The sequence below is a fragment of the Coturnix japonica genome, chromosome 14, assembly GCF_001577835.2.
Source record: "Coturnix japonica isolate 7356 chromosome 14, Coturnix japonica 2.1, whole genome shotgun sequence".
NCBI classification, from domain to species: Eukaryota; Metazoa; Chordata; class Aves; order Galliformes; family Phasianidae; genus Coturnix; species Coturnix japonica.
The window spans coordinates 5,086,157-5,105,380 of NC_029529.1; the positions used below are offsets into that span (position 1 = coordinate 5,086,157).

At 59.6% G+C, this 19,224-nt stretch overlaps 3 protein-coding genes across 3 annotated transcripts in view; 2 read left to right on the forward strand and 1 right to left on the reverse strand.

Annotated features, from left to right (window-relative positions):
• LLGL1 (LLGL scribble cell polarity complex component 1) overlaps nt 1-4,738 on the forward strand; it is a 15,248-nt gene extending 10,510 nt beyond the window's left edge. The window contains exons 5-15 of the mRNA XM_015876552.2: nt 14-459; nt 563-1,061; nt 1,405-1,558; nt 1,875-1,979; nt 2,125-2,725; nt 2,813-3,096; nt 3,285-3,664; nt 3,768-3,859; nt 4,060-4,183; nt 4,278-4,357; nt 4,474-4,738. Coding sequence (XP_015732038.1) covers nt 14-459; nt 563-1,061; nt 1,405-1,558; nt 1,875-1,979; nt 2,125-2,725; nt 2,813-3,096; nt 3,285-3,664; nt 3,768-3,859; nt 4,060-4,183; nt 4,278-4,356 — 2,764 coding nt within the window. The 3' untranslated portion in view covers nt 4,357; nt 4,474-4,738. The remainder of the gene's footprint in view (nt 1-13; nt 460-562; nt 1,062-1,404; nt 1,559-1,874; nt 1,980-2,124; nt 2,726-2,812; nt 3,097-3,284; nt 3,665-3,767; nt 3,860-4,059; nt 4,184-4,277; nt 4,358-4,473) is intronic.
• A 1,031-nt stretch (nt 4,739-5,769) lies between these two features.
• Nucleotides 5,770-14,249, reverse strand: FLII (FLII actin remodeling protein). The gene is made up of 30 exons (XM_015876538.2): nt 14,146-14,249; nt 13,537-13,647; nt 12,940-13,011; nt 12,739-12,819; nt 12,437-12,522; nt 12,142-12,303; nt 11,956-12,059; nt 11,703-11,878; nt 11,439-11,596; nt 11,221-11,305; nt 10,883-11,030; nt 10,671-10,804; nt 10,389-10,601; nt 10,135-10,314; nt 9,978-10,060; nt 9,819-9,893; nt 9,500-9,583; nt 9,259-9,430; nt 9,079-9,183; nt 8,693-8,884; nt 8,416-8,604; nt 8,190-8,329; nt 7,873-8,098; nt 7,434-7,588; nt 7,285-7,345; nt 7,063-7,191; nt 6,855-6,961; nt 6,536-6,641; nt 6,398-6,463; nt 5,770-6,305 (listed from the first exon to the last, which is right to left on the reverse strand). The coding sequence occupies exons 1-30, from the start codon at nt 14,206-14,208 to the stop codon at nt 6,171-6,173; spliced, it is 3,798 nt and encodes a 1,265-aa protein (XP_015732024.1). The 5' UTR covers nt 14,209-14,249; the 3' UTR covers nt 5,770-6,170.
• A 27-nt stretch (nt 14,250-14,276) lies between these two features.
• Nucleotides 14,277-18,671, forward strand: MIEF2 (mitochondrial elongation factor 2). Its single transcript, XM_015876551.2, has 4 exons — nt 14,277-14,376; nt 14,811-14,963; nt 15,438-15,627; nt 16,383-18,671. The coding sequence occupies exons 2-4, from the start codon at nt 14,817-14,819 to the stop codon at nt 17,435-17,437; spliced, it is 1,392 nt and encodes a 463-aa protein (XP_015732037.1). The 5' UTR covers nt 14,277-14,376; nt 14,811-14,816; the 3' UTR covers nt 17,438-18,671.
• Nucleotides 18,672-19,224: the final 553 nt, after the last annotated feature.

The following is a 19,224-nucleotide window of genomic DNA, read 5'->3' on the forward strand; positions in this document are numbered from 1 at the left end:
GCTGCTCCCCCAGCATCACACGGGTGACAGTGATCCTTCCCACATCCCTGGGTGCCGTGGCCTGCCTGGGCACTGAGGGTGGAGCAGTGTATTTCCTTGCACTACCTGCCCTTGTGCTGCTGGAGGACAAAACCCTCTTCCAGAATGAGATCCTACAAAGCGTGCCCAATGATTACCGCTGTGGGAAGGCATTGGGGCCAGTGGAGTCCATCCAGGAGCACCCCCAGGATGCTGGGAGGCTTCTGATCGGGTACAGCCGGGGGCTGGTGGCCCTGTGGGACCAGAGCACACGCACTGTGCAGCATCTCTTCCTTGGGAACCAGCAGCTGGAGAGCCTGGCCTGGGAGCACAGTGGGAAGAACATTGTCAGCTCACACAGTGACGGCGGCTACATGGTGTGGGCAGTGGGCGGCAGCGGGCAGCGCACCCAGCAGCCCGTCATGGCCACCATCCCCTACGGTGCGTGGGCACCTGCCCCCAAACCCCTCCTAAGGGGCACGTGGGGGCTCCGGGATCACGTTAGGGTCTGAGTGTTGTAAACGTGGCATGACCTTCATTTCAGGTCCATTCCCATGCAAAGCCATCAGCAAAATCCTGTGGCGGTCATGTGAGTCAGGCAACCCCTTCATCATCTTCAGTGGTGGCATGCCGCGGGCCAGTTATGGTGACCGGCACTGCGTCAGTGTGCTGCAGGGCCAGAGCCTGGCCACACTGGATTTCACCTCCCGCGTCATTGACTTCTTCACAGTGCAGGACCCCGAGGTGCCAGAGGGAGGCTTTGAGAACCCCCGTGCCCTGGTGGTGCTGGTGGAGGAGGAGCTGGTGGTGATCGACCTGCAGACACCGGGCTGGCCCACCATCCCCGCCCCATACCTGGCCCCGCTCCACTCTTCCGCCATCACCTGCTCCTATCACATCTCCAATGTGCCCCTCAAGCTCTGGGAGAGGATTGTCAGTGCTGGGGAGCAGCAGAGCCCACGCCTCTCCTCTGCAGCCTGGCCCATCAATGGAGGGAAGAACCTGGCCCAGGAGCCCACGCAGAGAGGTCTGCTTCTCACTGGGTGCGTATATCGGGGTGGCTGTGATGTAAGGGGGACCCTCAGTGCCGGGAGGGAAGGGGACATCCTCAGCCCTTCCCGTGGTGGGATGTGGTGACAGTGGGAGTGGGATGGGGCAGCGGGGTGGACCCTGAAGCCCTGGGAATGCGTGGGGCACGCGGGGATTCTGCTGGGCTGACAATCCCCACTGTGCAGATCAGTGGCCAGGCAGCAGCGTTGTCACCACCGCGCTGTCCCCACGCTCAGCCCTTCCTGGCACCGCAGCCACCAGCGTACAGGCGGCTCTTGTTAGCCCAGCAGATGCTAATGGCATCACCCCCACCCTGTCCCTCCGCCCTCTCACTGGGCACGAGGACGGCACGGTGCGGTTCTGGGATGCCTCAGGGGTGTCCCTGAAGCCGCTGTACAAGCTGGGCACCGCCAACATCTTCCAGACCGACTGTGAGCACAACGATAGCCTCAACCAGGCAGGCGAGGAGGAGTGGCCGCCGTTCCGCAAGGTGATGTCCCCAAGGCCTGGGGGGGCACACACACCGTGCTGCAGCCCCCGGCACCCCCTGCTTCTTGGGGGAAACGTGCTTGTGGGAGCCATCCCAGCTGCACTGTGGGGATGTGTCCCCTCGCTCAGGGCACAGCTGCTGCCTCAGTGACACAAGGGACACTTGTTCTGCACACCCTGACCCATGGGTCTGTCCTGGCTGAGGAGGGGGACTCCTGGGCACTGGGGATGTGTGGGGATGGAGCTGCCCTCAGCGTGGTGCTCAGTGCTGCTGGCTGTCCACTGTGTGTGTGACACACCTGTCCCTTCTTCCTCAGGTGGGCTGCTTTGATCCCTACAGCGATGATCCACGTCTGGGCATCCAGAAGATCGCTCTGTGCAAATACACAGCCAAGATGGTGGTGGCTGGCACAGCTGGGCAGGTAGCACCTGGGGGACAAGGTGACGCAGGATGCCTCAAATCCTTGCAGCCTTCCCTCAAGAGAGCTCCCACCCGTGGGTTCACCCTGCAGCCAGCGCACAGGGACCCTTCGTGTCCCCCACCGGCCCCTTGTCCCCTCCCTGCAGGTGCTGGTGATGGAGCTGAGTGATGACAAATCTGAGCATGCTGTCAGCGTGGCCACGGTGGATCTGCTGCAGGACCACGAGGGCTTCACCTGGAAGGGCCACAACCGCCTGGCACCCCGGAACGGCCCCATCGCTTTCACCCCCGGCTTCCAGCCCAGCGTCCTGGTGCAGTGTGTGCCCCCCGCTGCCGTCACCGCCGTCACCCTGCACTCCAAGTGGAACCTGGTGGCTTTTGGCACCAGCCACGGCTTCGGGCTCTTTGATTATCACCGGCGCAACCCAGTGTTGGCCAGGTGTACGCTGCACCCCAATGACTCGCTGGCCATGGAGGGGCCCCTGTCCCGTGTCAAGTCCCTCAAGAAGTCCCTGCGGCAATCCTTCTGCCGCATCCGCAAGAGCAGGGTGTCGGGTAAGAAGAGGCTGAATGCCGGCAGCCCCTCCAGCAAGGTGCAGGAGGCCAACGCGCAGCTGGCTGAGCAGGCGGGTCCCCCTGAGGTGGAGATGACACCGGTGCAGCGGCGCATTGAGCCCCGCTCGGCTGATGATTTGCTCTCCGGGGTGGTGCGCTGCCTTTACTTTGCCGACACCTTCCTCCGAGATGGTGAGACCCGCAGGCAGCCCCAGGTCCGGTGCTGTGCCACGGGGAGGAGCCATCTCAGGCTTTTTTCCAATCTCTCTCCCCCTGCAGCTGCCCACCACGGCCCCACAATGTGGGCAGGGACCAACTCGGGCTCGGTGTTCGCCTACGCCCTGGAGGTGCCGTCACAGGAGAAGTTCTCAGAGCGGGCGGTGGAGGCGGTGCTGGGGAAGGAGATCCAGCTGATGCACCGTGCGCCCGTGGTGGCCATCGCAGTGCTGGACGGGAGGGGGAACCCACTGCCAGAGCCCTACGAGGTGTCACGGGACCTGGCCAAGGCTCCCGACATGCAGGGCAGCCACTCCATGCTCATCTCCTCGGAGGAGCAGTTCAAGGTGAGTGTAAGGATGGAGGATGGGACCGGACATCCCCAACATTCTGATCTGGGTGTTCCTATACATGCCAGTACCTGGAGGAGCATCCAGGCTGGGGTTACCAGAGGGATGGGGTGGCTCTCAGGGTGCCTTTGCAGTGTGCTGTCTGGGGCTTCTCCAACTCCTCTTGCCTTTCTCACTCTCCCCAGGTCTTCACGCTGCCCAAAGTCAGCGCCAAGACCAAGTTCAAGCTGACTGCACATGAGGGCTGCCGGGTGCGGAAGGTGGCCTTGGTCAGCCTGGCCAGTGCTGGCGCCGAGGAGCGCGTGGAGAACTGCCTGGCCTGCCTCACCAACCTGGGCGACATCCACATCTTCACTGTGCCTGCCCTGCAGCCGCAGGTGCACTACAGCTGCATCCGCAAAGAGGACATCAGCGGCATCGCCTCCTGCGTCTTCACCAAGCACGGGCAGGGTTTCTACTTGATTTCGCCATCCGAATTTGAGCGCTTCTCCTTGAGCGCCAGGAATGTGACGGAGCCGCTGTGCTGCCTGGAGGTGTCCCGGCTGCAGGACACCTCATGTCTCAGGTGGGTCGGGCCAAGGGGGCTCCTCAACCCCATGGAACTACCCCATGATGTCCATCCCTGTGTCGTGCCACCAGAGCTGACCTCTCCTTGTGTTTCCTTCCAGCAACTCAACAGCAACGCCGAAGGTGCAGCAAGCCAATGGCACACATGTTCCTCACAACCCCGAGGCCAACCATTCCCCTGCTGACAGTGACCGTGAGTGGGAAAAGGACACAGCGGGGGGAGGATGCGTTCTGGAGCTGGGCATCGTTTCCTGTACTTAAGGAGATGTGATGTGGTGGGGGGTAACCAGCCCACAGCAGGGGTTGGTGCTGTGGGGTCCTTTCTACCCCAACCACAAGGTTTGTGGGGGTGAAGGCTCTGTGGGATCTCCATCCCTCCCCATTGCTCCCCAGGGTCCCCCGAGGAGCACCAGGCCACCTTCTCGCCCGGCTCCATCGACTCTCCCAGCAGCAGCATGGAGAACCCGCTGGACACCACTGGGGACATCACGGTGGAGGAAGTGAAGGATTTCTTGGCGTATGTTGTGGCTGTGGGAGGAGCAGCTCTGGGTGCTGCCAGCAGCTCTGAGGGCGTTATGGAGCTCTGGCTGCATCTGGTTCATCTCCCCCAGATCCTCAGAGGAGGTGGAAAGGAACATGAGGAACGCCAGTGAGGACGAGGTGCGACCTGCAGGCATCCTCATCAAGTGAGGTATGTGGGGATGGTGTCCTTGGGGCTGGAAAGGGCCCTTGTCATCCCATTTTGGGCCCTGCCCCCTGGGGGCCACATCCCCTTATCCCTGAGCTCAAGGTCTGTGTCTCCCATAGGCATCACTGATGCCCGCAGCCCCCCCGGCCCATCTCAGTGTTCGGATTCCCGGGATGCGTGACTCGACTGGACCCCCCCGGCCCCCTCAGCGTAACGTAGACTCGTCTCCTCTCTAACATCTGCGCCCCGGCTCCGGCACGTTCCCCCCACACCTCCTTGCCTGGCTGCCGGCCCCAGACCCCCCCAGGCTGGCCCCGAGTTGCTGGGGGGGCCCCGTGTTGCACAAACTCTTCCCGGGGAAGATTTTTTTGTTGTTGTAATTTTTCCCATGGTCCGGTGTAGCTGTTCTCTGCTCCAGAGCCCCCAGCCCAGGGGATGCTGCTGGTGAGGAGGGGAGGGGAGGCTGTGATGGCTTTTGCGCCCCCCCCAATATGCCTCATGGTTTTGGTCCCCGGGGGGGAGGCACCAAACAACGGGGGGGCTGGGAGCCCCCAGAATGGCCCCCCCCAGACCCCTGTCTCTGTTTACATGCCCGGCTCCCTGCAGTTTACAGCCCCTCCTCTGTGTGCCATGAGGGTCCGGGCTGCCACGTGGGGACTGTCCCCTTCTTGGGGCCCTCCTGTCCCTCTGCTGCTCCCCAGCTGGGTGCTGCAGGGCTCGGGGAGGGGGGGGGTCCCAGGTGGCCTTTATCTCATAGTGGCTTCTCCAAGGGCTATTCTCCAGGCTGGGCTCCCCGCCTGCTGCTCCTTTCTGACACTAATTCCTGCCACGGGTGGGTTTGGGATGGGATCATGCTGGGGGAACGGGGAGGGCAGGGTCAATGATGCTGGCTCCCAGCCCTGTGCAACCCCCCTGCCATTCCCTGGGGGTGTCACTGTGCCAAATTCCTGCTGGGCTCCCCATCCCTGCAGGGGCTGTGGTGATGTGGCTCTGTCCCTGTGGGGGCTCAGCCTGGTGCCCGCCCATCTCATACTGGGGATCCCCAGGGCCCTTTTGGCCCCCTCCCCCCAACTCTCTTTTGCGGTACATATCTGGTGTGGGCCGGGGGGGGCCGGGAGAGGCAGCGCTGCCCCAGGTCCTGTCCTGGCTGGGGCTGTAGTGTCCCTGGTAGAAATCCCACCCCCTCCCCCCCCTCCTTTTTTTTTTGGTAATATGAATTTAGCATTGTTTAGTTATTAAAAATACTGGTTTTTAATATTGAAAATAAAGCATTTAATATCAAGTGACAGCATGTGGGTGTTGGGGGACCTTGGCTGCCTGGGGCCAGCGACACTGAGGATGGGCTTAGAGTGGAGGGGGGCTGCTGTGCCCCCATATGGGAGCCAGAGGGGCACAGTCAGAGCCTGGCACGGTTGTGTGGTGACAATGCAGCCTTTATTGATATGATGCTGATAGTCCAGCCTTGTTTGGGGTCGGTCCTATCTCTCCAGGACCACAAAAAACGGTGAGAGCCCCTCTCTAACCCCCCCAGTGCTCTTTAGCAAAGCATCCTCCCCTGCTCCCCAGCTGCAGGGAGCTTCTTGCTGCTTTGGAGCCGCAATTTCCCTGAGCAGGATGGAGGCAGGGACCCACACTGCCCCATGTGCCTCTAAAGAGGGGAAGGGGCTGGGAGAAGGGAGGATATAGGGACACCCCAGTGCCCCCCACTGGCCCCAGCTCAGAGAGAAGTGGATCCAGCAGTTGAGTGCAGGCGTGAGTGGTGCAGAATGCTGGGGGTGGGGGGGTTCAGTGTGGGGTGTTCCCCTCCCCCAGGCCCTTACGCTGGGGGCTTACGGAAGACACTCCAGGCGTGGAAGCAGCGTGTGAAGGGCCAGGGCTCGTTGCCTTTCCTCACCAACCGCAGCTTGCGGGGCCGCGTGGGGTCCTTGGAGCGCATGTGTTGGATGTAGACCTGGGGTGTGGGACACGATCAGAGCCCACCCAGCATGGGAGACAGACCCGAGGGGTGATGAAGGTGCTTCAGTTCAGCACGCAGGGCCTTACCTGGCACGCTTTGAGGCTCAGCTTGATCTCCACCTGGCTGGTCTGGGTGCCCACCCACATGTAGACCTGAGGAAAGATGTGCAGATGGGCTCAGCTGTGGATCCGGGTGGGCACCGCGCAGCCCCACACCCCGCTCACCTCCTGCCCGTTGTCCAGCAGCATGATGTCATCATCAGCCAGGTCGTCCTGGCAGAAATCAGAGCACTTCTCTGACACGGCAAAATAGCCCTTCTCATTGGAGCACCTACAGGAGAGACAGAGGGGAGTACAGCAGTGGCACGTGTCAGCACTCGGTGATGGAGGAGTTGTTTGAGCCACGGGGTGCCCAGGGATGGAAAGACAGCAGGGAGAGGCTTTGCCCATTGTGAGGAGCCCAGAGGCTCAAGTGCCCTATTGAAGGCTGGTGTGTCACTGCGAGACAAGGAATGGGACCATCCCATCCTGGGCCAGAACCCACCTGAAGAGCCGTGAGTGCTTCATGTATTCAGCATCTTCATCATAAGGTTTCTGGCTCCCAATGCCCACCCAGAAGAAGTTTTCAGGCTCTTCTCCCTCGTTGATCACCTGTGAGAACAAGGGTCGTGTACATAACATGGCCGAGTTCTTCCATCCCTCACAGCTCTCAGGTAAGGTGGTGCTGAGCCAAACAGCCCCATTCCCATCACCTGCTTGCTGTAGGAGTCATCAAACATGTTGTTCATAATGTCCTCAGCCAGCTTGGCCTCGTCAGGGTCAGCAGCTCGTCCCACCCAGGTGTAGACAATGCCCTGGTTGTCTGTGCTCTCAAATGGGACCTGGGGGGAGCAGAATGGTGGGGTTGGGGATGTGTGGCTGGTCCCCCTCCCCTCCCTTGCTGCTGGGAAAACATAGTCAGCCTCAGGCAGTACCTTGAGGATGAAGCAGAACTCAGAATTGAGCAGCCCAGCGTCTGTGTTGATCTGGATGCACCTAGAAGAGAAGCCCATGAGGCACCATCAGTAGGAGCTGTGGTCCCCCAGCGTTCCTGGGCAGCACCAACAGGTCAGGGGGAGCTGACCTGGTGCAGAGGGCTCCGCCATTGGTGCGGATGTGGTAGAGGCTGGGCTGGGGTGGGATGGCCTTCTCCTTCCGCTTGCCCCGGTGGATGACGAACCTCCTCTTGAAGTGTGACAGGAATTTGGGGTTCTCCTGCTGCTGGGTCATGCGCACCACCTGGGCAAGGTGGGTGTCAGCAGGGGCAGGGGGCCCCCAGCACAACCCCAAGCTCCAGCTGTGTGGGTGGCTGCTGGCACCTCTGCCATCTTCATCTCAGCTGCCACCCCCTGCCCTCTGTCCAGGGAAAGAGGGGGACAGGGGAGCAGCAAGGCCAAGCAGGAGGACCCCATATTCCTCTTCCAGGAGCACACAGGGGGATCCTTAGGGCTGGGGCTGCCTGGGCTGGGTTATGGAGCAGTTCCCCATGGGCAGTACAAGGGAATCCCAGCACAGGGACTCACCTCTAGTTTGCCTGGGAAGAGACTCTCAAACTTCTTTTGTAGGCTGAAGGTGAAGGTGAGCCAGCCCATGTTGGAGGCCTCACGGCCCTGCCAGAAGTACACAATGCACTGGAAATCTTCTTCAGGTTGTTTCTCCTCCTCCTCTTCTTCACCCTCCTCCTCCTCTTTGCCTTTACTCTTCTTTTCCTTCTCCTCCTCCTCCTCGTATTCTACTGGCACCCAGTACCTGAGTGCAGGGACAGGTTGAGGTGGGATCTGGGCAGGGTAATGGGGGATGCAGGGGCTCAGTAGCCCCAGGAGCGACAAACTGTGTTTACCTGCAGAGGAAGACATAGCAGTCGTGTGTGTGGAAGTGGCCAAACTCCTCCTCGGGCAGCCGTGCGAATTTCTTGCCCTCCAGCACAAAGCCCTCCATCCCATCCAGGTCCTCATTCCACTCCTCCATCAGCTGCTCTGCCTGTGGATCCCCATGTGCCCAGTCAGCCCACGGAGTCCCAGACCTGCTGCTGCCACGGGGGACACGTGGGGCATCCCCAGCCCTACCTCACTCAGGGGCATGGGGGGCTGCCGGGGCAGGAAGAGCGCGGTGAGGTCAGCCTTCATCTGGTCCTTCTTCTCAGCATCCTTGCGCACCTTGCCGGCCAGGCCACCCTCCTGCAGCACGTTCTCAGCGTTGCGGGTATAGTCCACTTGCAGGACGTCATCCCAGTTCTTGAACTTGGATTTGAACACCTAAACGCAGCGGATACTGGGTAGGGAGAAGGAGCAGAAGGCTCCAGGTGTAACCCCATCCCTGCCCTTCAGATCAGTGTCCCCCCACCTGACACTCGGTGCCCTCCAGGTTCCGTGTGACCATGGCGTGCTTGGGGCGGTGCAGCATCCCGCACAGCTCCTGGCTCAGCTTCAGTGCTGCTGCTCGCACCAGCCGTGAAGATTTCCTCCCGATCCAGATAAAGACATCAGACCAGCAGTCCAGGATGTACACGTTCTTGGTGTCCAGCAGGCTCTGCAGCTGGGGACACAAAGGAGGGACAGGGTCAGGTACTGCTGAGCTTTTCCCAGGCTGAAATGCTCCCCAAGGCCAGCTGGGATAAGCAGAGCATCCTGCACCCAGGATACCCCAGAGCATGGCTGGAGGCAGGGAGAGAGCAGAACCCATCTCACGGGTCAGAACAGGAGAGCCTCCCTCCCCATCCTATGTCCTACCAGGCGCATCTCAGGCATCAGATCAGCCTTCAGTCTCTTCTTGTGCTCTACCGACAGCTTGTAGTTGATCTGGGGCAGCTCCAGGTAACCCAGCCCCAAGCCAACCTGCAGAGAACAGGGACACCGGGTGAGGATGGCCGTGGCACAGCGATGACCCCACAGAGGGCGGCAGCTCCTCACCTTGTACAGCTTGGGTTTGTGGGGCTGGAAGTCATCGGGGACGCAGGGCTGGATCTCCTCGGGCTGCCCCCCCAGAACGTCCCAGAACTCGGGGCTCTCCTGGCCCTGGCAGAGCAGTGTGATCTCTGCTTTGCCCTTGCGCTCGTTCTTGTTGATCTTCTCAGCAAAGAGTCTGTGGGAGCGCAGGGTGAGCTGGGCTCCTTGCTACCTTTGGTCCCCAGCCCAGGATCCCAGCTCTAACCTGGCCTTGGTGGTGCTGCTCAGCGTGGCCCGGCTTCCCCGCCACACAAAAAGCTCCAGACCGTGGTCCAGGAGGAAGACAAAGCTGGAGAACATGGAGATAAGAGCAGATGAGGAAGGGAGCAGGATGCACCACCATCCTCCCCACACTTGGGGTCTTTGTGAAGCAGGTAAAGCCTCTGCATGGGATTTGAATCCCTGATCTTAAAGAAGGGCAGCTCATTTCCACCCCAAAGCTGCAGCCACACTGTCTTGGCTTGGACCCGGCTCCCTGTCCCTTTTCAGGGACCCATATGTTCCCTCACTCTTTCCCTGCTCACCGGGGGTCTAGGGATGTCCCTTTCAGTGCCACTGGCTCCAGCTTGATGTTCTTCTTCCCATAGACACGGTACAGCCTGGGGGAGAGAGATGGCCATGACTGAACATGGGGCACCACCTGCCCCGTGTCCCCCCTCCCAGCCGCCTGCCCCCAGCCCTACCTGGTGATGTACTGAGTGTCCTCAACAGTGAAGAACCCGCTGGCCGTGCCACCCTCGATGTAGGAGATGTCATTATCAAAAACCTAGGGGCAAAGAAAAGGGGGTGAGGGTGGGGAATGGAAGGCTGGGGCTGTGTGGAGCACTGGGACAGCCTCACCTGGAGGAACTCATCGCTCTCATCCCCCATCTCCTCACGGATGCAGCGACATTCGGCCCCCAGGTAGTTGCGCAGGTTGACGGCGTGGATGGCAGAACACGCCTTCTTGTCCAGAGTGGCCTCCTGCCCAATCCAGTAGTAGATCTCCCAGCTGAGGGAGCCGTTCTCATCCAGGAAGGTCTGTGGAGGGACAGGGTGTGAGAAGGGCTGCAAAATGCCCTGGGGACACAGGGATCCCCACTGCCCTGCTGTACCTTCAGCACGATGTAGCAATCGGCCTCATAGAACTTCCCATAGAAGGCGTCATCCACCAGCGTGGGCACGAAGTTCTCGATCTGCCAAATGCTGAGGCCAGGCAGCTGCCCCACATCCTCACTGAAGAACTCTGAGTAGTCCAGCTGGGGCTTCTCCAGGCCCTGGTCCCAGCGCCGTGTCTTCAGATCCGGAGCTTTTGCTTCCCCACTCTCCTGCGTGGACAGGGATGGGTCACCCAGGTGGGACACCCCATGGTGGGACAGGGCTGGATGCAGACCTACCTCTATCTTCTTGTTCTTCTCCTGGGCCACATCTGACATTCCCTTCAGCACCTGCTTGGCCTGGTCATCCTGGGCTGAGTCCTTGCGCCGCCGCAGACGCATCTTGCGGGCCAGTGGGTCCTTGGTGCTGCTCCCTGGGGACAGTGGGACGGGGTGAGAAGCAGCGGGACCCCCCAGGCATGGCACAGGGCCGTGCCTCCTTGTCCACTTGCCTGCTGCAGCAGCTGCCACGGTGGCTGGTGAGGCTCCGGCCAGGCGGAGCTGGTTCTGCAGGGAGAAGTCGATGTTGTACCACTCTGATGTCCGCTCTGCTGGCTTTGGGGGCATCACCAGGTTGGGGTTCTCACGCACATCCAGGACCTGCCAAGGGGATGGGAGAACTCAGTGCTCTGAGGCACGGAAACACCAAGGATGTGAGGTAGGATGGGAGTGCTCAAAGCACTGCAAGCTCTGGGGAGATGATGGGGGACCATGCACCAGGCTGCAGGCAGCGCCCTGCCCTCACCCCATCCCTCAGACCCCAGGGGTACACACAGTGCTGGGCTCTCACCTCCACATCTGTCAGGAAGTGAATGGCCTCTGGCAGCGTCACCAGGCGGTTCTTGTTCAGCACCAGCTTCCGCAGCTTGGAGCACCTGCGGGGTGGGGGGATGCTGAGACAGGGCTGTGCCAGGGTTGCATTCTTCAGGACCCTCCACCCCATCATCTCCCACCTCCACGTGTCCCCTCTTGGGGACAGCTCAAATCTGGCCGGGGGCTGCCCCCTACCTGCACAAGCTCTCAGGGATGAGCTCCAGGTTGTTGTTGGCCGCCATGAACTCCTCCAGGTTGGAGAGCTTGCCAATGCCCGAGGGGATCCCATCGAAGTCGAGCTTGTTGGAGTTAAGGTACATCTTCTTCAGCTTGGTCAGCTTGCAGATGGCAGACTGGGGAAGGAAGGGGAAGGTGGTGGGGTGAGGGCTGGCACTGCAGCCAGGGAAGGGACACAATGGAGGAGTGGGGACATGACGGAGGGATGGGGACAACACGCACAGGCAGGGAGGTGAGCTCATTGCGGGACAGGTTGAGGGTCTCCAGCTGTGTCCACTGGTCGATGCACAGGGACAGCTCAGTGATCTTGTTGCTGCTGAGGTTGAGGCGCCGCAGGCTGCCCAGCGTGTAGAGGCACTCGGGAACACGGCTGAGGTCATTGCAGGACAGGTCCACATCTGGGGAACAAATGGGGCTGAGGCCACCAGGACACACACCAGGACAGCCCCGATGCAACACCCCAACACAGCCCTACCTGCCAGGTTGACCAGGCTCTCCAGGCTGGTGGGCAGGTTGTTCTGCGTGCGTTGTGTGTTCCGGAGGTGCAGGGTCTGCAGGGCTGTCATTGCTGGGAGCTGCCTGTGTGTCACAGAGACAGCATCAGGGCATGGCCCTGCGTGGCTCCACTATCTTGGGAACCAGACACAAAATGGAGCCGTACCGGAGCTGTGCGTGCAGCAGGGGGTTGTCATTGAGGATGAGGGTCTGGAGGTGCACCAGGCGTCTCATCTGTGGAGGGAGGCTCTCCAGCTTGTTGTTGCTCAGGTCAAGGTAAAGCAGGTCCGTGAGGTTGATGAAAAGCTGATTAGGGATGGTCTCGATACTGCGGGGACATGGGGACCTTCAGGGTGGCCCTGGATCCAACCCAAAGAGGGGGACCCAGAGTGAAGAGGGGAGTGGAGGTGACGGGTGGAGGTGGTCACGGTCAGGGGGAGCTGTGCTGCCAGGATCCCCACCTGTTGTGGCCCAGGTTGAGCACCAACATGTTCTTGGCATTCTCCAGCTCCCGGGGACACTCAGTCAGATGGTTGCGGCTCAGGTCCTGGGGGATGAAAGCAGGAATCATCCTCAGTCCTGGGATGAGTCCCCCATAACACAACTACCGCCCACCCCCAAGGATCATGGGGCATCTTTGGGACCACGTTCCAGATGCTCTTCAGTCCCACGTGCTTCCTTGAAGAGCACAAAGGAGCGTGACCAGGAGTCCAGGCTGGAGCTCTTACTGTGGGAAAGGGCAGCATGGAGAGTCTGCACTTACCAGCACTGAAAGATCCTCCAGCTGGAAGATGTCATCGGGGACTCCTGAGTTCTTCAGGCTGTTTGCACGTGCCACAATTGCCTTCAAAGTGGACAGAGAGGAATGACTGCAGCCACCACCCGGCTCCAGCAACTGCTGAGCCCCTCAGGAGGACCAGAGCCCACCATCCCCACTGCATGGGATGCACAACGGGACACTCACCCGGAGGCAGGGCAGGCTGGACAGCTCGCCATGAAGCGTGGTAAGGCTGTTGTGGCTGACGGACAGGTGCTCCTGTGGGGAATCAGGACAAAGCCCCAGTGAGTAGTGAGGGGAGCAGAGCTCAGCCCTGACCCATATTGGGCTGTTGGGGTCCCAAACTGGCTGGGGGGCTCCAGCATGTCCATAATATGCTGTAGGAACCACCAGAGCAAAGCTCAGCCATGGGCTCCACCAACAGCTACGCACAGAACTCGAGCTGCCAGGGAATAATTCCAGGCAGCTGCTGGCTGCTGCTTGTTTTTCTTTTTTCGCTTTTGCTAAGAGAGCCCAAACCTTTAATTCTCCCCATAAACTTTCACCCTTCCCTTCTATTAACAGGCAGAGGAAGAGAGTGTGGTTTCTGGTCTGGTTTTCTAAGAAAACAAGGTGAAACCCAGTACACATCAGCCTCAGCCCCTTTCCTAACAACTCCTGCATCCAATTTCAACCACACTTCCTCACTCAGCCCCTATTATTAGACGCTGGCACACGAGGCAGGCAGGCAGCAGGTTCTTGGCTGCGCAGCCCCCCCAAGTGCCCCATCCCCTGTTTGCTCACCAGCTTCTGCAGGGCAGCCAGCTCCTCGGGCAGGTAGCAGAGCCCTGTGTGGTTCAGCTTCAGCCAGCGCAGGCTGGTCATGGCCTTCACATGCTCTGGGAAGTAGCCACCCTGTGTGGGCATGAAGGTAAGAGAAACTGTATGACCCGTGGGGTGACAATGGAGAGACAGGGCTGGTGCTGTGGGGCTGCTGAGGGACAGATCACCCAGTATTATGGAGCTGGGGACTGGGATCACCCAGCCCCATGAGAACGAGATTTAAGGATGGGATTTAAGGACGGGAGCCTTATGGGACTGGGATCTGCAGACTGAGGTCACCCAGCCCTACAGGATGAGGACTGTGGGCTGACACCTCCCGGCCTTCCAAAGCCCCGCTCACACAGCAGGGCCTGCCAGGGTCACAACAAGGGCCGGGACTGACCGGCCCTAAGCGGGGACCTCGGGGATGGCCGGGCCTGGCGGGGAGCGGACAGGCCTGACAGTCCCTCCCATCCATGGCACTTCCGCCGGCTCTCCCCCCACCCCGCCCGGCCCCACACCGGGTACCGCCCCATACCGGGTACCGCCCTACACCCGGTACCGCCCCTACAGCAGGTGCCGCCCCCGCACCTTGAAGTCGTTACCGCTCAGGTCGACGCCGCGGACGAAGGGCAGCACCCCGGTGGCCGCCATGACAGCGGGGAACCCGGCGGGACGCGCCACCGCCCCAACACCCCGCCCCGCCCTGACGCTGATTGGAGGCGGGGCCAAGGAGCGCTGCGTTCATTGGCTGCGCTGCGAATTGCGGGCGCGCCGGCGCGCCAGCACGGGCTGCTGGTCCGCCCCGCTGGGAGCTGCGGGGTAAGTGGGGGGGGGCTATGGGGTGGGGGGTGAGATGGGCTCGGAGTTGGGGTTCGGAGAAGGAAATAACCGCGGGTAGTACCGTCAGTCAGTGGGGTTGGCTGTCCTACCTTTGTTTGCCCTTGGCAGCTCGGTGAAGGGGGCTGATTTTGTGCCGGCCCCTTCCGTGGTGCCATTGCAGCCCCCTCGTCCCGTCCCCATCTGTTGGCGGCCGGATCTTTATGGGGTGACCCTTGGTCCGGCCCGGCGCCACCACCGCAGCCGGCAGCAGCGGGATCCGTGGGCCTGAAGGTCGGCCGTGGTGGCGGCTGCCCCGCAGCTCGCGTCCCGCCGGGCTCCCCGCCTTCCCCCCATGGCCGTTACACGCCGGGTGTCATTACGGAGCCGGCTCCCCGCTGTCAGATCGCACCGCACCTTCCTCCTCCTTCCCGCAGGTGACCATGGCTGAGTTCTCGCAGCAGCGGGGCAAGCGGCGGGATGACAGCGGGCTGGGCAGCGTCCTGGACCTGCTGCTGGCCAACGCCAGGCTGGTGCTGGGCGTCAGCGGCGCGGCCGTGCTCGCCATCGCCACGTTGGCCGTCAAACGGGTGAGGCTGGGGGGGTGATGTGCCACTTTGCGTCCCAGAGACGTGCCTCGTTGTCTTCGGGAACCTGCGTGCATCTATGAGACTCCCAGAGCCATAGAAGAGCTGTGTGTGACTGTTACCCTGTCTGTGCCGTCCCCTCCCTGCTTTGGGGTGGGATGTGCTGCTGATTGAACAACGTGTCTGTGCAGGTTTTCCCTGTGGATCCTCCCTGGGTCTCTTTGCTCTCCCAGCAATAGCAGCCTTCTGTAAAGGGGGCTGCTGATCTCGGGTCTCCTCCCCCTCTGCCATCTGTAGCATCTCTCTGTGTTTGCATGAGCAGCAGCAGGTAGAGCATCCCCGTATGTGAACAAGGCTATTTGGGGCCTGTAGCTCTCAGTGCAGTTGGGATGGGGGAGCCCCCACTGCTTGTTCTCTGGGTGAGGTGAGGGTTTTGTGGACCACACACACATCCCCTCCATGTGTCTCTCCCACCAGCTGATAGATCGAGCCACGAGCCCTCGAGAGGAAGATGATCCTAAAGCTGAGCAGAAGAGCCTGGAGGAGAGCTGGCAGGACCTGGCTCTGATCAAGGCAACACCAAAACCTCCCAAGAAGCAGAGAAGGGAAGACCTGAGCAAACCCCTGCTCTCCCCGGCTCCACCACCAGCACCAGCTGATGCTTATGGTGGGTGCGTGTGGGTGAAGATCACCTTGGCTGGCTGTGCCTGTGCATGGGAGCTGGGCTTTATTTTTAGCTCTGTGACCGGAAAGCTGACCCGATTGTGTCTTCCCCCTTGGGAGGCTCCCAAGCTGCGGCCCCTTTTTTGGCAGTGCCTCAGTAGCAGCTCCTCTGATAACTGCTGGTTGGTTGGTCTGGTAACTCAGCCAGTTGGTTGGTAGAGGCTGCCTTGCCTTTGTTTCCTGTTGAACAGCGCTTGGTTTTTGGGTCAGCTCTGTCTAGGGAGGAAGATGTGCCTGTGAACTGCTGCAGACAAAGGCTGGCTTGTCCAGCTGGCTGCAAAGGCGGTGTTTTCTGAGTAGGAAAGCAGCCCAGCCTGGTGCTGGGCAGGTCCTGAGGCACTGCACCCAGAGTGGGATTGATTCAGGACTCAGCAATCAAGGAGCTGTTAGGGTAGGGGTGAGCAGTGGGGCTGAGCCTTGTGAAGGAGCCTGGTGGTTTGTGCTTTGTCTGGCTGCTGCTGTTTAGCTGGGCTTAGCCACCTCTAGCTGGGTGCTGTTGGGTTTGGGGTTTGGATTAAGCCCTGTGTTGGCTGGAAAGTGCTGTTATTCTGTGCCTCTCCTGGCAACATCAGCTTTGTGGCCAAAGGCTGAGAGCTGGGACTTCAGCACATGCTTTCTTTCTTTATGGCTGTGGCATGAGAAGATGTGTTGGCTGATCCATGACTTTTTCCTTGCCTTTGCCCCATCCCCTTATTGCAGAACCCAGGGTCTGCCCAGCGCCCCCAGAGCTTCCTCAAGTCGAGTCCAGCACTCCCTGCTGTCTCACACTGCAGGAGAAACTGCTGTCACACTACAGCATCCACCTCCCTATGTCTGAGGAGCAAGTGGCAGTTGCCCATCAGCTGGCCCGGAGCATTTGTGCTGAGCTTCAGAGCTTCTTACAGAACAAGTGCCCAGAGCTGCCCTTTGGCAGCCTCTTCCTCAGCGGTCCCCTGCTCGATGGCCTCGGAGCTCTTGCTGCTGACCACATCCACTTCATGCTGCCAGTAGTCCTGGATGCCACTCTCTGGAGCCTCATCCCAGGCGAGGACACCGTTGTGAGAAACCCCCAGTACTGGATGATCAAAAGGACTGACTTGGAGTATTTCCCTCGTGGGCGCAGCCCCTGGGACAGGTTTCTCGTGGGCCAGTACCTCTCCTCCAATGTGCTCAACGAGACCCTACACAAGATGTTGGTGGCCTCCATCAACTGGCCGGCCATCGGCAGCCTGCTGGGGACGGTCATCCGCCCGCTCGTGGCCTCCCGGGAGCTGAGGCTGGATGTCAAACACGATCAGGTTGAGCTGAGCATCGGCCTCTTCCCAGTGGTGGAAATGGAGGACAAAGTTCTTCTGGCCGCTCCTCCTGAAGGACTGGTGGAAAACCTCTGGCTCGAGAGCTTTGGCAGGGCGGAGGTCTTGAAGGTGAAGGAGCTGGATGCTGGTGATGCTGGTGCTCGGCAGCACTGCCTCCGTATCCTGAATGGGGTCTGCAGGATCCATCCTGCCCTGCACAAGCTGAGCGGCAGCCCCTTGGCACACGTCATCCTTCACCTGAGCACCACTGAGTCAGACTGGGCAGAGGAAAGCCTGGCCACCAGGTTCCAGCAAGTGCTCGAGGAGCTGGTGGGTTACCTGGAGAATGGGGTCCTGCCTTGCTACTTCAACCCCAAAGTCAACCTTTTCTGTGACCTGCTGGAAGAGGAAATAGAGGAGATGGGCTTCCTGCTCTATAGGGCTGTGTCTGAGCCAGGACTCCTGCTGACAGAGAAGTGACTGGTGCAGCGGGAGCTACTGAGCGTGGGGTGTTCCTCAGCTGTCTGGGCTGTGATGCTTCTAGTTGACTAGTCGGCAGGAGGCCAAGTTCTTGCACTTTATGAACAAAAGTATTTCCTTTCTGAATAAAACGTGCCTGAGAGTAATGGGTGATGGTGTAAGAAGCCATTTGCTGTGGGGCTCTGCCTTACCCACAGGGAATGCAGCCCTAAAGCAAAGTCCCATCTGCTGGGAACCAACATGGAACAAGTTTGGCTGCTGGATCTCAGCAAACTGCTCCTTCCCAGCCTGCCATCCCAACCTCTAGGCTCCCCCTGTGCTCCAAACAGAGACCTGAGCAGTTCAGAGCTTCCCCTGCCCCTTGTAGCACGCACGTCCCTTGATGCTGCTACAAACTTCATGGCTTATGATGTGCTGTGTGGGTCCTTCTGTGAGCACCGAGCTCAGTCATGCAGTGCCATGGGGTGAGGTGGGAACATTGTTCCATGCCAGGGAACAATGGATGCTGCAAGGTAATGCCATGGCAGGGTTACTCTTTGGAAATCATTTCAGGTACCAAATGACAGCCCGAGCTCAGCGCTGCCGGCTGCTCTGCCAGCATCAGCTCTGCCCCCAAGGAGGGTTCTCCATGGACATTCTCTGAGCTGCTGTGCTGCAGCATGGGCTGACAGCTACAGGAGCTGCAGCCTCCTGGTGGACACCAGTGCCCATCTAACAGGCCATGGTGTCCCCTCCCAGCCTGTCAAGTGACCTTTTCACGTATGTGTTGCTGCTGTTTTAATGTCCTGTTGCCCCGAAGCCTCATGGTGTGGGGCAGGAAAGGACTGGATTGATGCACAGAGCAGAGTACTTGCAAGAAGTCAAGAGGTGGTTTGTACTTCTTTTCATTAAGATCTATTTTGTTTGAGTATCTTTTTGTCGTTTTGGCTTTTTTTGCCTTTGAGTGGCTGCTGGTAGGTTTTGTTTCTGATTGTAATCCAAGTGTGAAGGAATACATTCTTGTATTTAATGGGAAGAGTGATGCTGTTTTTGCACACTGGTAGAGATGGTGAAATCCTGTGGGCTTTAGTGTGAGCATCTGTTGTGGTTTAGTTTTCTTTACAACCATCTTGTTTACGGGAGGATAAAAAAATCACTATGCCTTTCCTCTTAGTCTGAAGACGACTTGGTTTGTTCCTTCGAGCAACTTCCCAAGTGTTAGTGACAAGAATAAATCCTTGCTGTGTACACTGGTTCTCTCATCTCATATGTTTTGTCTCCTGTCCCGTAGTAAGGGCTGAAGCTGAGCTCCTGCTGTGGCAGCATTCCTGGAAGCAGTGCAGCTGTGGTACACCCTATGCAGAGCGTGGCAGCACTTGGACCCCATGGTGCACGGCTTTTCTCTTCCTCTTGCAGACCACCACATAAAGCACCCAGTGCTGCCTGGATGCTGAGCTCTTTGCTGTTTAGCCAGCAGCCCTAACTGCTCTGCTGCCTGAACGCTAACCGGGGTTAAACCAGTAGAGCTGGTAATGGCAAATGCCATCAGCAATGCTAAACCTGTGTGCTATGCAGACTGTTTCTGCTGCTGTTGCCATTTGGAGGCTGCCCAGCTCTAGCCATGCTTTAGCCAGCTGGCTGATTGCATTACGAAGCCGTCTAATCCTGTTATTTTAGACAGTAGGTTTGTATTTTTAGGTTACAGCTGTTAATAGTGGGAGAGAGGGGTACAGAGAAATGCAATGTAGGTTCTCCTGACTGTACTCCATAGGTCTGATAGCTACTTCTGTAGACTTGAAAGCTCTTCT